The sequence below is a fragment of the Heterocephalus glaber genome, unplaced genomic scaffold (genome assembly GCF_053883595.1).
Source record: "Heterocephalus glaber isolate CG9 unplaced genomic scaffold, H.glaber_assembly_v1.0 deba00001428, whole genome shotgun sequence".
NCBI classification, from domain to species: domain Eukaryota; kingdom Metazoa; phylum Chordata; class Mammalia; order Rodentia; family Bathyergidae; genus Heterocephalus; species Heterocephalus glaber.
In genome coordinates, this window is record NW_028258293.1 from 8,961,677 (window position 1) to 8,978,320 (window position 16,644).

A 16,644-nucleotide genomic window follows, 5' to 3' on the forward strand; every position below is an offset into this window, starting at 1 on the left:
GAGCCTCGGCTGGCATTGTGGACAGTTTCGTATTATTCTCTGCCTTGCCTTTCTCTTTGTACACGCTTTTAGCTTTCCTGCCATCTCTTTATTTTAAGAACTCTGTCTCTCTCTCCGAGGACTGTAATTTTTTTCTAACTTTGTATTCTTCTAATACAGAGTTATAGAAAAGATACTTCTATCTACCATCTTATCCAGAACTTCGTCCAGCTTTACTTTTCTAGAGCAGTACTTTGGCTGATCCAGTTCTTTGCCTCCCAAAGACGTGATAGAATGCATTTGTGTATGTCTACAAAACCCCTATTGCTATGTTGATGAAATAACTGTAAATCTGTAAGTCAACTTAAGGATAATAGACATCTTTGCTATACTGTGTCTTCCAATCCATGAGCATATATTGCTCTTTGTATAGTTTTTTCTTTCTTTCTTTCTTTGGCATTTTGTAGTTTTCACCATATAAATTCTGTATGACTCTTAGATTACTACCAAAGTGTTACAACTTATTGGAGCTAACGAGTTGTGTGTTGACCCATATTTCCTGCATTGCACACTTTCACTGTGACCTCTTTTTACTCAAATACAACTTCCAGTAGATTATGCTGTGATGGTCAATGAATAAAAACTGTTAGCGTTTCTATCTCTAAAAATGTCTATCCCACCTACATGTTCAGTAATAATTGCCCTGGACCTTGATAGCTAAGACAAACATTTTCACCCAGAATCTTGAAAATACTGTCTTCTAACATCTAATGCTACTGATGAGAAACCTGTTGATAGTAAAATCACATACTTTTGTAGGTAGTACATCTTCTGACAGATTTTAAGATTCTGTTTTCCTTTAATGTTCTATAGTTTCACCATACGAATAAGAGAATGAATTCTATTTATCTTACATCAGTCCTAGAATGTATTTCTCTTTCTCAAACTCTTGAAACACATTCAGCAATTACCTGTTCAAAAAATCTTTCCCCTCCAGGATTTTCTCAACTATCTTTTTCTGAAGCTTACAGGTACTTTAAGGAAGAAAGCTGTGATCTATCTTATTGTGGATTTAATTCTTTTTTTTTTTTTTTTTTTTTTTTGGTATTGGAGCAGGCAGCGAAACCACTGAGCTAAATCCCTGGACCCTTGGATTTAATTCTTAAATTTACTATTATTGATTATTTTTCAGTACTTGTGATTGAGCCTAGGGAATTTTGCATATTAGGCAGATGCTCTACTATTAAGCCGCAACCTCTACCCTTTAATTTTTTAAAAACCTCATCTTGTACTATACAACATAGGGATAACTTTGTAACATTTTCAAATTCACTAGCTTTTTGTTTGTTTTCTTTTTTGAGTCAATGGTCTTGCTAGATTGCAGGCTGGCCCTGAACTGAATATGTAGTACGGAGTTGCCTCAAACTCACTATGTAGCCCAGATTGGCCTTGAATTCATAATCCTCTTACCTCAGCTCCCAAAGGGCTGTAATTACACTTATGTGCCACTATGCCTGGCTTACTTACTCATTCTTAAACTGTGTCTAGTCTGGACTTATACTTTGGAATTGTCTCATCTATTGTACTTAGTATTTAAAGCAATATTTTTATTTATATATAACCAATTCCCTCACAGATAGTTTTTTATTTCATGTCTGCTACATTTTATTTAATTATTTCCTGATCCTTTTTAAAGACAGTATCACTTCCCCTTTTGTTTTTAATATAATTACATGATGTTTATGGGCTTTGCCAGAATCATCTAGTTAAAATAATCATCTAGACTATCTCCCTTTCTAAAAGGCAGTTTTGTTAAGTCTCTATACAATTAACTGTCATAAGTATTTTGCAAATTTGGTTTGTATACAGGTTCAGGATTTTCTTTTTTAAATTTTGGTTATTTAAAAAAATTATTCCAGCGCCTGCCTCGCAAGCACAAGGTCCCGAGTTTGATCCCCAGTACCAAAAAAACCCCTTAGTTTACCTCCCCTGTCTCTCTCCTTCTCTGCATATTTATCCCCCTCTTCTATTTGGTTTAGAGGACGCCTCCATTCGGTTCTCAGGTTTCTCAATCTAGAGCTAAGAGTTACCAATAAAAGTTTGGAATTATTTTCCTTACATCCAATCAAGAAACTGGAAGGAGGCTTGGCTGACACCTTTCACTGTAAAAATAAGTCCATGTTTATCTGGCGTCAGCTCATGAAGCAGAATCTAACAGCGCTACAAAGCTGTGTGCATTGTTAGGGGTGCAGGGAGAACATTCTCAACATTTTCTCATAAATAAGAGAACAAACCCAGTGCCCAGCTTCAAGGCAGTCCCCTGTCTTCAGTGGGACGTTTTTAGCCTACTTTATTCTGCAGGTGCCAAACCCTGCTATTGTCATTCCTAAGAGCTCTGCAGGACCGTACAATTACGGTTATATAATTCCTTTCTTTTCATTCATCTATTAGAAAGAGTTCACCTAATATTTGAGATTAACTATCATTTTAGTTTGTCTTTTTATAATGTATTCATGATTGCTTTGTTTTTGGATCAGAGAGGAGTCCTTTCACACTGAAAATTCTCCAGTGTTTTATTTACAGCCAATCTGCATCTCTAGACGACATCACAAGATATTTTTAAAAGTTCAACTTTTAGTAACATTATGAAACACAATTCAGCATGTAGAATAATCTACAGAGTGTATTACATTTAGATTTTCTTGTCAAATGTTTGTAGAAGACAGAGATAACTATTTTTTTCTCAATTTCAAGCGAAAAATAGACCCCACATAGAACACATAACATTGTACTCCATAGTTACATTCAATTAAAAATAAAATACAATTTAAGACTTTGCTAACCATGGATTTGAATAATTGGTTAATTAATCGATCAAAAGCCTATGTAATCTTAGCGCATCTTTCACTGTTGATTAAGAAGATTTTCGTTGCCTAAAACATTTAGTAACAAAGGCACCAAGATAAAGCAAATTTCATCCTCTTCCAAGGAAATGCCTTCTGGTTACTTAAATCAAAAAAAGCAAAACACTTGTAAGCCATACATACGGATAAATTGCTTCCTTAATGTTTGTGAAAATCTGTTTCCCAATCATTATGATGGTTAGCTGGGTGGTCAGTTCCACTAAACAGCCTCCAGGATCACACTAGTTGGAAGCAAAGAGGGGAGAAAAGTAAATGATGGAAGATGGAATTTGGCAACTAAAAGAAACTCTAAAGCATTACTTTAATATTTAAGATTTTAGTTGGGGGGAGTATAGTAAAGGGATTAAAGAGATATTTGGCCAAATAGTTCCAAGCATAATCTTAGATCAGGGCCAGGCTAACCACACTAGATTCACCTGCAGACTTCTCTAAGGGGTCTAAGTCTGACACAGTACCGACTCTTTGTGGTGGAGGTCAAGGGTCAGGACATTCTCCATGTAAACCGGATGTGCAACCAGGATTGGAAACCACTGACTGTCTAACGCTGTAGTTCAGAGTGAAGGCTTTTTTCCAGAAAGTGATCAAGAATCCTTTGTAGGAAGCCATTGGGAATGAAGATTACTGATTTGACACTTGATGGTTCACTACCAGACCACAGGCATCATTATAAACCGTTGTACAAAGGAAGTAAAAATTCTAACAGATGCAAAGACTCGTCCATGCACACTGGCTGTCTAGACTTCTCTTGCAACTGGGTAACATCTGAGTTAGTGCTGGGCACAAAGAAAGTTCTAGTTAGTAATGAGCTATTGAAGTCGCATAGCTCAGCTCTCAAGAGAACTCTTACCTCTTCACTTCTCCACACATTAAACAAATATGTGTATTTTCCAGGGTAGCCCACAAACTTCCCTTTAAAGAAAGCTACGTAGAAGCAGGATGAGTAAAAATTCACAAACTGAAACAGGAACATTTTCAAAGTAAGACTGCTCTCATATTCCTGGTAAGTTCGAGGGAGTTCTGTTAAGTAAAAAACACCAAGGCTTAGTGCACTTCCCAGTTTTTTCTTGAATTTTGTTCTCACGGGGACAAGGGACATCCAGTAGTATTATTCTGAAGGTCTACGGAAATCTCCTCACTCTAATCAGAAGAGCAATGTGGAATATCTGAGTTTGCCTGGGGTTTCTGTTGATCCTTTGTGTAAGTCTAGTTACTGAGATTGCCTAGAAAGCAGGATTGTCACATTTATATAATGAAATACTTTTCTTGGGGTCATAGTCAGAATTTGGAACTGAAATCCCCCCAAAAGTCTCCACATTATCCCCTGAAACTGAGATCACGTAAATATTTCAAATTTTTACCCTTTGTTATCAATCAAGTTTAAACTGTATAATTACATCACGGGTAGAGATGATTTCCAATTGCACTGGGCTTTCCTATCATGAATTAAATTATATGACAGCAAATGGTGGCAAAAAGAGTACACATTTTCCTTGTTTATTAAAAACGCATGATCACGATTTGTGATTTAACAAATTCTGAAGATAAGGAAATGTTAAATTATCTTCACACCACACTGAAGCAACATGAAGCACAAAAGAGGAAGGGAATGTGTTTCTCTGAGTGGATAATTTTCCAAGACCACAGCTGACCCAGCCAAATCTTTGATACTTTCAGAAATACTGAAATAGCAACAAACTTACTCTAAAAATACAGAGAATGGCTCCGTTTTAGCGTAGTCCTGTTGCATTCCTAAAAATTCTCTAATAGGAATTCAAATGATTTTTCACATTGAAGAAAGCTCTGCCATTTCAAGTGGTTTAAAAATTTATGTTTTATAATTTTCTTGCTCTTGCTAGCGGAAAAAAAATAAAATAAAATTGAAATCAAACTCCCAATTTGCAGATGGGTTGTAAGGAAGGTTAACGGGTTTCACCTGGTGCTGGGGGAGACAGCGCCCTTGCTGCCCACAGAGGACCTGGTATTAGTGCTCAGACTGGGGAAAGCATGTCCTCCTGCTCTCAAAGAACATGTGAAACCTTGGCTCGAGCCTCTGATGTCATCCCTGCCTCACCCAGGACAAGAACAGAAGCAATTCCGCTGCGTTATTCTTGAATCCCATCCTAGCTTGTGACTCCCTTTACCTTCCCTCTTGGCTTCAGGAGAAATGCTAATACCTTAAAAGGTCAGTGATTCCTGATCTAAGAGATAGCAGTTGAAGAACAAAGAACTGACTGAGATCTCTTTAGCAGGATTTGATGTTCAGTTTTTCTCAGGATGAGTTCCAAAGCCAAATATCTCCTAAGAGTCATTCACATGAAATCAAATTCTCTGTGTCTTGATTGCATTCACCATTTTACTCAGGATAGAGCTAGATCTGCCACAGAAAGAGTAAGACAGGAATACTCAAAATGACTTCAGGAGTCCTAATGCTTTCTTTTTTTTCTTCTTCTTCCTACTTCCTTTAGGGTAGGCCTGCGTAGGGCTCTTAGGGGGTTCTGAGGTATCAGGTGTGATTCTGCCTAGAGAGCAAAACTGTCTAAAATATGCATTTAGGAAATGAGCTCTGTGGAAAGGGATCCTAGTAGATGTATTGCAGTGATAAGAACCCACTTTCTGATCACAAAATTTGGCTAGCTTACCCATTTTTGTAATCCACGCAGATATTTTTTCATAAAAGAAATTCAAGATCAAGATGACAATGAAGTTCAAGCAGGATCCAGTGAGCGACGTGGCTAACTGTGGAGTGAAGAACCTCTTGACTTCCTGTAAGGATGCTTCACTTTCCATGAAGCTCGCAAATGCAGCGAAGACTGACAGGCGGTACACAATCACAGCCACCATGCTGGTGACCACAAGAGCCATCTGGGAAAAGAAAACAAATCGGCCACTCAGGCTCTGGATCTCTGTGATGCATTCAGATAGCAGCACAAACTGTTCTCATCATATATTAACTTCACCAGCTCTGGCATCCAAAGTCAACTGAGTCAGTCTGAGCTTGTCATTTAACAAATTAATACATGGCGGGAAAGGAACACTGGCAAAGTAACAGGGGTTGAAGATGAATCATTTGCTGGCAAGAGGTTAAGTATAAAGAGAGCAAGAGTATTCATGACTCAGCCTGTAGCAGGGATTGGCAAAGAGAGCCAGAAGGTTCAATCCTATCCATGGTCTCCTCTGCCCTTCTGTGTCCTCCAAGTTAAATTTTTTTGTTGCATTTTTAAAGGTTATAAAGAAAAACGATTATGTATCAGAAACTTTATGTGGCCATAAATCCAAAATTATACGAGGCCTCTTTACAGAACAGTAGCTGAATCCTCCTCTTATAGTTCCATAGATTTTGTATAAATTCTGTGCATTCCCAACACGGCAAAAGCACAAAGATGCTTTTAGATCAGTAATTAGAGAATTTCAATCTAAAAGCCGAAGAAGTCAGATTGAATAAGAACTAGAAACTAAATTGGAATAGTCTTTCTGGGCCTAGAATCCGGACTCTTTCCTATGGAGTATCCTGAATTGGTTACTGTCCTCCTTTCTTCTCTCACGTTTCCGCTTTGGTTGTTATGTAATCTAAGAAAATACATTTCTACAAGTGGTTTGGTTTTTTCGTTTTTTGGTTTTTTCCAGTACTGGGGATCAAACTCAGAACCTTGCGTCTGCAAGGCAGGTGTGGTGCCACTGAGCTAAATCCCTGGCCCTTCTACAAGTGTTTTTAAAATAGAAAAACAATCACTTTAGCAAGAAATGTTAAAAGCAAAACATGTATATGCACTAAAGGGGTTAAACTATAGTCTACAACTGCTAATTTTTAAAAGTTAATTTTATTTTCTATTGCTGTATTTTACTAGTGCCTGTTTGCAATATATGATGACTATGTTTATCGCTGGGAGTTTGTACATGCACATGCCACATGTAAATTCGTTTTCTGTCTCTTTCTCCCATCCCTCCTGCCCCCTCCTACTCTTACTCCCTTTCCCATTTGAAAAAGCTTTATTAATTGATCTATGATCTATACTTCCACACACTAACTCCTTAGAAGGTCACATAGTTTCTCTCTTAAAAGTATAGGCCCAGGGCACAAATTTGGAAAGGGAATAGACTATGGCGATACAGAGATCTACTTAGGAAAAAGACCTGGAGAAAAATAGACTCCATCACAAGAGAAGATGTTAATTAAATAATTCAAATGGAAGACACATTTTCTGCTTATTTCAGCAAGAGGATGAAATTTAACAGTATGAGTTGTATTCATTCGTGCAGATACTTTAAGTAGATGGAGATAAAGATAAATTAATGATAACCTAACCAGAATCTGCAATCAAAATAAGTTTGCTATTCTATTCTGGTTTCAAGTTATAGCTTAATTAGAGAAGTATTATGAGATGAGGAGGCACAGGATATAAGATAACATATCTCTCTGTAACTCTAGATCATTCCACAAAGTTAAATTATAGAAAATGCACACGATTCAAGTTTATTTGACATGAGAGTGTAATAAGGTAAAAAGACCAGGAGAAGGAGAAGGGGAGAACCAGAGACACTCCCGAGGAAACTGCTGCTTCAGCCTGCAGAATGGATTTCCTGTTACAGAGATGCTAATATTGTTTAATTTTCTTTTAATTTTTTTTCCAGTACCAGTGATTGAACTCAGGACCTTGTGCTTGCCAGTCAGGCATGGGGCCACTGAGGTACATCCCCGGCCTGATAATATTTTTAAAGAAATGCTCACCCACAGTGTCACCGTGGCTCCAGATAAGAAGTACCATGGAATATGACGAAACAGAGGCATATGAGGTTCCATCTCCTGCAACGGCAGAGAAATCACAGAAATATTCAACATACGCCCTCAAAGTTGGTTCCCCAAGCAGCAGAGCAAATCATGGCACAGAGGGAAATCTGAAACATAGCAAAAGGGCTCCCTACCCAGCACATGGACATTTACACTCTAGAACTGGTCTCTTCCCTGGAAGTAGGAGCTATCAGCCCCCTAGATGGGGTATCTTATGCATGATGAGACAGGGATGCTACTACCTCCTGAGTGCTGAGGTGGAGTGTGTCCACGGCCTCACAGGTAGGAGATGAAGTTGACCCTCATTGTCGCTGCTTAAGTAGACATGATTTAATAAACTGGCAATTTTAATCTCATGGATGTGAAATAAATGCCATTGCTCTGCGTATATTAAGTTGAGGTGTGTCCCTTGTATTTATGGGATAAACTATGCTCTTCCACATAACAACCAGTAGATCAGATGCTTCTACCTTCAGGCTTTGGATTCATTAATGGAAGATATTAATTTTAGGTTGGCAAACATTCTTCCCTACATCAAAAGGTATGACTGCCACGCAGTAAAAAACTTCACCAGAGAAATCTAAACCATGCAACTCTACCAAATATAAGATTTCACATTTTAGGAAATCTCAGTGTAGCCTGGAGGCAGAGAGAACTCTCAAGGGTAGAGTAGGCTGTCCAGAGGGCCACAGAACATCACAGTGTGTGCACATGTGCACATATGTGACTTGTACAACCGTTCGCACATATGCATACAGTACACATGGGGGTTAGTGTGTGTGTGCGTATTTTTGTGAGTGTGTGTCCGTCCGTGCATGAGTGTAATGAGTGTGCTTGCAGTACACAGAACAGAGAGCTCCGGTGGGGTGGTACTTAAACACCAAAAAAACCCTGTAAGAAGAAAAAAACAAATTCTGCCTCTTGATTTCAAAATCTACAAACCTGACTCAAGTGAAGTGAATGAACCACAGTGAATCAATAGTTACTGCTTTTCAACCACTTCCAGATGAAAACATTTAATATGCCATTTCCCATGTTAAATTTTTGGTAAAGGCAAGCATCTTGCTTCCAATTTCTTTTCTTTTTTTTGGTATCATGAAATAGGAATAAACATCATGTCATTATTCTGTCGATATCCTTTTTGTAATTTCAAACTAACATTCAAATTATTGATGTATTTTCTGGGGTTTTTCTCCTCTATTCACTTATTGATTTTTTCACGATCTCCCAATGAAATTTTACTTTTCGAATGTTTGTTAGTACAGGTTTGCCATACATACACTGTGGGTCGTGGATACACGTACAGGACACATTTTCATTCATTAAAATGAATGAATTCATCCTCTTCCCTTTCCTCCCTCCTATCTTCATCCCTCTCTGGGTCTCCTTCCCATCTGAAAAAGATCTATTTCCTCTTTTGCTACTATTTTATACTTTGCTTTTTAATTTATTTATATTTTGGGTATCTCATATAAGAGGGATCATAGATAGGTAAGCTTGTGTGTTTGATGTATTTTATTTAACTTTAAGGTCTCAAGGTGCATCCATTTTCCTACAAAAGACTCAAGTTCATTCTTCTTTATGGCTGACAGGTAATAGGCTGTGTATAAACACCACCTTCTCTTCATCCATTCATCTGGTAGTTGATATATAGGCCACATCCAAGAAGTAGGTTTTTTAGATGCAGTGCTATAAACATGAGTACATGTAGGTCACTGTAATATGATGTCCTGAACTCTTTTACGAAGGTACCCAGAAAGGAATTAGTTGGGTCAAATGAAATTTGTAGTTTCACTTTTTTAGGGTTTTCATATTTTATTTTATAAGTACATGTTTGCAATAGGTAATGATTGCATTCATTGTGGGAGCTGGTAAGTGTTCTTAGGAATCTCCGTGCTGATTTCCACAATGCTTGGACTACTTTACATTCCCACCGCAATGTACAAGGGCTCCTCTTCCCCTGTAGCCTCTCCAGCATTTGTTATTATTTACTTCTTAATGATAGCTATTCTTTTTGGAGTAGAGGGAAACAAATTTTTTGGTGAATATGTAAATTGTAAAAATAATTGTAAGTGTTGATTACAAGAATAGTGTTTTGAACAAAGAAAAGCTTGTATTTGAGACATTGTCTCTCTTTTTTTTTTCTTTCCTGGACTGGGAATTTAACTCAGGGCCTTTCCACTGAGCTAGGTCCTCACCACTTCTAAAATATTTATTTTATTTTAATGTTTTATTAGTACATGTATAGCACATGCAGTTTACAGTCATCTTTGAGAGTGGGTACATGTAAATAATAACTTTGAAACAGGATCTCAGTAAGTTTCTAAGTTGGTCAAGTTGGGCTAGAGCTTGCAATCCTCCTGCTTCTGCCTCCCAGAATTCTGGAGTTGCAAGTGCATGCCACGAGGCTCACCTTCTGTCCTCTTTTTATTTTATTTTATTTTTTAAATTCTTTTATTGGTGCATTTTAGGTATACAATATGTTTACATTTACCATTGGGTGCTTGTACCCATGCATGATGCATCTTGGTTCTTACTTTTTCCCCATTCCCTGTGCATCCTTCACCCCCTCTACCCCTCCCTATTTACATAGATTTCATTTCCATTTTTTTCTTTCCTCATAATTTTTCCTTTCCCTTCTTTCCTTTCCCCTTCCCCTCCCACCACCCCTACACCTTTGGACCTTTTCCTATTTCAAATTATCAATTATTCATTTTAATCCTTTTAATCCTTATTTACAGTCTCAGTTTCTCACACTAGAGAAACTGTTCGGTATTTACACATGTGTGTCCTATTTATTTCACTTAAGAGGATGGCCTCAATATGCATCCATTTAGCTATAAATGACTCTAGTTTCTCATTCTTTATGGCTGAGTAGTACTCCATTTTATAAAAAACCACATCTTCTTTATCCAGTTTCCAGTTGATGGGCACTTGGGCTGTTTCCAAGCTTTCGCTATTACGAACTGTGAAATGTCCTTGTCTTAATAGGAGCAGATGACACAGAGATTCCTGTTTATAGAAAAATAGAGATTCTAAGAATGTGTAGCTAAGGCTCTGGTCTTCAAAGGCAAAGCAACTTGCACTTTCACAGGAGAAAACTCAGGTATCAAGAAGTTAAATGACTCAGTCAAGAGTATACAGTTAGTTTGCCAGTGAAGGATTCTTGAGTCTTGAATCTTAGTGAGAACCTGCTTCAAGAAAAATAATGTAAAGTGGCTGAGGATGCAGATCAGTGCAAAGGTCCTGAGTTCAATTCCCAATACAAAGGAAAAAAAAAAAAAAAGGAAGAAGAAAAAGTGAGACTAGCTCTCAAACACAGTTTTCCAAAGCCACCAATTCAATTATCTTCCCACTAAAATCAGTAGAAAGAGACATGAACAAAATTTGCTCTACTAAAACATTCACTCATAATCCTACTTGATACAACTATTTTATTTTTTCATATTAAATTAGCATCACTTCTATGTCTATATATTCACAGACAAAGCAGCCCACAGCATACACACTATTTTTCTTGTTCTCACATAGTATTAAAGCTACATATTCCATATTCTCAGGCCTCATATTTGCTTTAAACTAATCTAGTGAGAGAAAGTTGTAAGGCTTCGATGAAAAATTTCATGTATTTTGTACATGAAATAAAAATGATCGAAGATGAGTAATAGTCCTGTCTATGGTGTTTACTATACTGTACTTGCTTCCTATTCTTTAGGTTTAAGATTTCTCATATATATACATACATGCAAGAGTACATGTATGTACTAGAAATAAGTAAGGATGTTCGAAGAGCTCTTATGTTGGGGAATATTTTGAAGGCATCATTATTGAGGAGCGACCTACAGCACAACGCCCATCTGAAGGCATGGCCCATTTCACGGCGGCCACAGTACCTTCGTCACTGCATTCATTTTCCTGTGCTTGCACATGGCTTCGAACTCCGGTCTCAGCTGGTGCTGCTGCTGCTCCTCCTCGAAGTCCACCAGATCCCACTCGTACCCCAGTCTGGCTTGTCGCTGTTTCCAAAACTCCAAAAACAACGTGACTACCGGTGAAGAAATGCATGAAAACAAACATGATCAAGAGGCAGAGAGAAATGCTAATGAGGAAACAGTTTTCTCCCACCTCTATCTTCATTCGTGTTGGCTGCAAAGGGGCCCCTATACTTCAGGTGGCTGTTCTGTCATGGATGATGAAATTACCAATTATGAATGTTGGCTTAATGTTATATAATAACATTCAAATAATTCCTATTTAAAATTTACACAGTAGATCAAGCAGGAATTGTTTTCAGGCACATTACATTGTTTCTTAATTCAAATTATTTGATGGAATATTTAAACTTAACAGTTTACTAAAGATTTTTTTTTTTTGCATCTGCCTTTATTGAAATCGTTTAAGTCAAAATACCATTTTATCAAACATAGAGAAGTATTTTCTATGAAACATTTTTAAGGGAAATATAAGAGCTATTTCTCAGCACAATCTCTCTCTCTCTCTCTCTCTCTCTCTCTCTCTCTCTCTCTCTCTCTCTTCTCTCCCTCTCTCTCCTGCCTTCATACACGCACACACAACTTCCTACATATTGAGTGTGTGTGTGTATGTCCACTGTTAAATTTTAATTGAGAAATAACATACAGAAAAGTACACAAAACGTCAGTGTACAATTAGGAGAATTTTCATGAAATAAACACACTTAGGTATCAGCATCAACATGAAATATGGTGAACATGACCAGAACTGTAGAAACTTTCCCTCTGACTCTTCCCAGACAGGAGTAAAATCATAAGCAAACTTTGCCTAATGGTGAAGTTTACACAAACAGTGTCACACAACTGAAAGTTTTTGTATCATGCTTCTTTATCAACCTTGTCACTGTGTGCAGCAAAAGTTCGTTATTATCATTGATATGCAGAAAACTACTGTTTGAATAAACCACAATTTTATTTATTCTTCTATGGATGAGCATTTGAAATGCGAATTTTCTCTATTGCATATATATATATATATATATATATATATATATATATATCCTTCTTTGGGGCATATGTCTAGGAATAGAATACTAAGACAAAAATCAAATTATGTTAGCATGAAAGATTCAACTTTTAAAGCTTCCTTGACTCTCCCTCTAACCTAGAAATAAGTTATAAAAAATGGATTCTATGTGTATGTCCTAACTATATCTTTATTAAAAGATCATCATACTTATTTAGCTGCTCTTTCTGCATCAAATGTATTTTCTTTCCAATGCAAATATGTTTATCACCCAAATGGCAGTTCTTTTTGTTCACTTCTTGATTCTATTAATTTGACTGTTTCATGTACTTTCACATAAGCTGAATCTCACAGCGTCTCCCTTCTGTGACTGCCACACCTCACTGGGCCTAGGGTCCCAAATTTTGTCTATATTGGTGCATATTATAGAATTCCCTTCTTTTAAGCCTAAATAATCCTCCACTGCATACATTTTTTTATCAGTTTGTTTATCAATAGGCATTTGGGTTATTTTCATATCTTCTTACTATAAGCAATGCTGCAATGAACACCAGAGTGGTAGTATCTCTTCAAGATTCTGATTTCTCATGCATAAATACAAATAATTCCTGAATCTCTAGTATTCTATAGTTAAAATTTCAAGGAACTTCTATACTGTTTTACAGTGACTCTGCCACTTTTGAGTTATTATCAGCAGGATGAATGTTTTCCAGTTTCTCCACATTCTCATCCACATACATATTCTCTTTCTCCTCTCTCTCTCTCTCTCTCTCTCTTCTTTTAACAGCCACATTGAGAGATGTGAGGTGATATCTCCCTATTGCTTAAATTGGCATTTTTTGACAAATAACAATTGGGCATCTTTCCATATAAATGCTGGCCATTTGTATGTCACGTATTCCACAGAAAGAATTTCTAAAAATTAAACAGACATTTGGCTTGGGTCTTGTAGATTGAGCTTGACTAGGACTTGATTTTTTTCAGGAAAGAATGCAAATAACATCCAAGTTATTCATTTATCTAACATACACTTGAATACATAACATATTCTTACACTTGGAACTGTGGAGATGAAATCCATAGTGACTGCTCTAATGTAACAAGTAACCTAGTTAGTGATTGGCTTTAAACAATTAGAATCATGGGGCCATAAATGTGCATTTTTTTTTTTTGGTACCGGGGATCGAACTCCGGTCCTTGCGCTTGCACAGCAGGCGGCGAAACCACTGAGCTAAATCCCCGGCCCAAATGTGCATATTTTAATCACTATTTTTTACAACAACATCTGTGATAAAATTGAAACTTCAAAAGTACTTGCTGAATTATTTTAAGCTATAAATAAAATGAAATTATTACACTGCCAGAATAAAGTGTGGGTGAACATCTTACTTGGGGAAGGTTTTTCCAAAGACATGCATGAAACAAGAATAAGTCATAAAGGAAAGATTTGTGACTATGTTACACATATTAAAATTTCTACTATGAACAAAGTGCAATATAAATAGCAACTTGGAAAAAATGTTTTCTAGAAAATTGACTTAGGGCATCTCTGAATCTACTCAGGGGAGGGACGCAGGATCATGGTATGTCCCAGGGCAGTCTGCAGCTTAGGAAGAATCCACCTCAAAATAAAAAAATCTAAAGCACTGGAGACTTAGCTCAGTCACAGAGCACACTTGGCTTCAATCTCCAAAGCTGAACGAAGTAGGACTTGCCAATTACTACAAATATCCGGACTTCCAAAGCCTAGGATTGCTAATGAATGGTCAATAAATATCAGAAAGATGTTCAGTCTTACTTTGTGACCAAGTAACTGTAGATAAAAGCCATAATCAGATAATATCACATCTATTATATTGTAAATGACAAAAAAAATGTGAATCTCCATGCTTATCCATGACTGGAACATAGAAAAAGCTCAGAATACTCGTAGAAAATTAGATGGGTACACAGCCTTAATATAAGTCAATACAGGAATTTATAGCAAACCTTTAGAATTGTAAATAGAAAATTTCCCCAGAAATTCACCTAAGCATTTATTCTTAAAATAAAATTGTGCATATAAAAAAAAATGTTTATTCTAACATTGTTCCTAATGGTAAAAAAAGTGTTAGTGGCCTAAACATGCAACAATAGAATACTGGTTCTGTAAAATGTGATAAATTCACACTGGACAATTCAATTCAGTTTTAAATACAGCTTTCCATATGGCATGTGTGGGTGCAACACACTCAGACATATTCATTGATGTGGAAGGAGTATTCTTATTTCTTGCTTTTGAGTTTAAAAAGCAGATTTAAAGCTATGTATGTACAATATTATGTCACTCCTGTAAAATTATGTGAACACATAAGGCCCACACATATAGAGTGAAAGATTCTGAAAAATCATGGTGGAAATAATGATCATACTTTGGGTGATGTTAACATTTTTTTCACTTATATGCATTAGCTTATTTTCCTGTGCAGGTTATGTATTTTCATTATAAATGCCCTAAACATTTAAAAGAAAAGCACTTTCTACCCCCTACTACAAAACATTTTTCATTTATTGCTCTCAATTCCTTGGACCAATATTGAGTCATTAACCTGTATGATCTTTTTTCCATTTCTATTCCACAAACGTATCATTTCATTCAACTTAACTATTTACAGGAATGTGTGCTAAAAATATATTCTTGAGCTTCGATTTTCATAGAATCTAGCCATGATCCTGAAAAGCCTGTTAATAGGAACAACTCCAGGATATTTTCTATCTGACATGGAAAACAAAAAGCACTGAGTGGAACATTTCCAAAGTGAAGGGAACTCTACTTTATAGGGAAGATTTTTATCAAGTGAAGCTGGAGGCTAGACTTAGAACTAGACATAGGGAACTGAGAGTCAAGAATTCTTTAGTAGCGTCCCAACTGTTTTTGAATCTTGTTCCAGAATACAGTGGACCCTCAAGTTACAATCGGCCTGACACATGAACCACTTGGGTTAATAGGTTAATGGCAGATGCATCTGCCTCTTGTCACCTAAAGCATATGCCCAGGTAAACATCTCAGCTGTATTGACTTACAACCAACTTGAGTTACAACCAGCCCTCGGGAGCTGATCGAGTTCATAAGTCAAGGATCCTTTGACTCAATTTCTTCCAGTTATCAAATATTTAGGTTTAGTCTCTCCTGAGTTAAGTGCTTACTGAACCTTTTCTTCCTATGGCACAGCAACAGAGTGACAGCCTAATAACTTCACATCTCAAAATTATATTGTTTCTTGGAGAAATGGGCACTTTTTCATAAAGACTTTTATACACCAAGGACCAAGGGCCTACGACTCCATCCATGTATTGATAGCAAAAATACAATGGTCTAAAACCACCTTTGAAATGTAAAATATGCTCTCTGAATACGTTATTTGAATGAACTATTTATCATGCAATGTGAGAAAGCTGTTTTTATGGGACTATGTACTCACCCCAAATTCCCATGAATATTGCAAAGAACACTGTTGACTCATTATCAAATAAATGGGAGAACTGTAAAAATAATAATAACAACACAAAGACACTTAGTATACAATGCAGTGCGAAAGAAGGGAAATTCCAAGTCTTTTCAACATACCACCACGAATATTTACCTTTGAAGCCCAACAGGTGGTATTCAGTCTCCAGTAGTCACACACTTGATCACAGAGTGGGCACATGATCATCTGACCACCAACATTGGGGTCGCAGATTTCCACGCTGGCCAAAGAAGAGTGTAGTTGTTTAGAAATGATGAGGTTTGAGATGAAAATCTAAGCTATTCTTTCCAGAACAACCATTTATATAGCTTCTTGCATATAACAGAAGGGGAAATAAAGCAGCAATTTCCATAGGGGGTCAAGGCATATTTTTAGGAACAGATTGTTCATAGCTCATAATCCGAAGGAGACTTTCCTAAACCACCCAATGAGTATGTTGTGCTATCCT

General features: G+C 36.9%; 1 protein-coding gene across 13 annotated transcripts in view; it reads right to left on the minus strand.

Annotated features, from left to right (window-relative positions):
• Nucleotides 1-16,644, minus strand: part of Ano5 (anoctamin 5) — an 81,136-nt gene that overhangs the window by 16,697 nt on the left and 47,795 nt on the right. For all 13 annotated transcript variants that reach the window (XM_087211537.1, XM_087211534.1, XM_087211536.1 and 10 more), the window contains 7 exons: nucleotides 16,311-16,416; nucleotides 16,149-16,209; nucleotides 11,583-11,734; nucleotides 7,630-7,704; nucleotides 5,543-5,765; nucleotides 3,751-3,920; nucleotides 3,027-3,124 (listed from right to left, as the gene is read on the minus strand). In XM_087211537.1, the coding sequence (XP_087067663.1) occupies nucleotides 3,027-3,124; nucleotides 3,751-3,920; nucleotides 5,543-5,765; nucleotides 7,630-7,704; nucleotides 11,583-11,734; nucleotides 16,149-16,209; nucleotides 16,311-16,416 (885 nt within the window). The remainder of the gene's footprint in view (nucleotides 1-3,026; nucleotides 3,125-3,750; nucleotides 3,921-5,542; nucleotides 5,766-7,629; nucleotides 7,705-11,582; nucleotides 11,735-16,148; nucleotides 16,210-16,310; nucleotides 16,417-16,644) is intronic.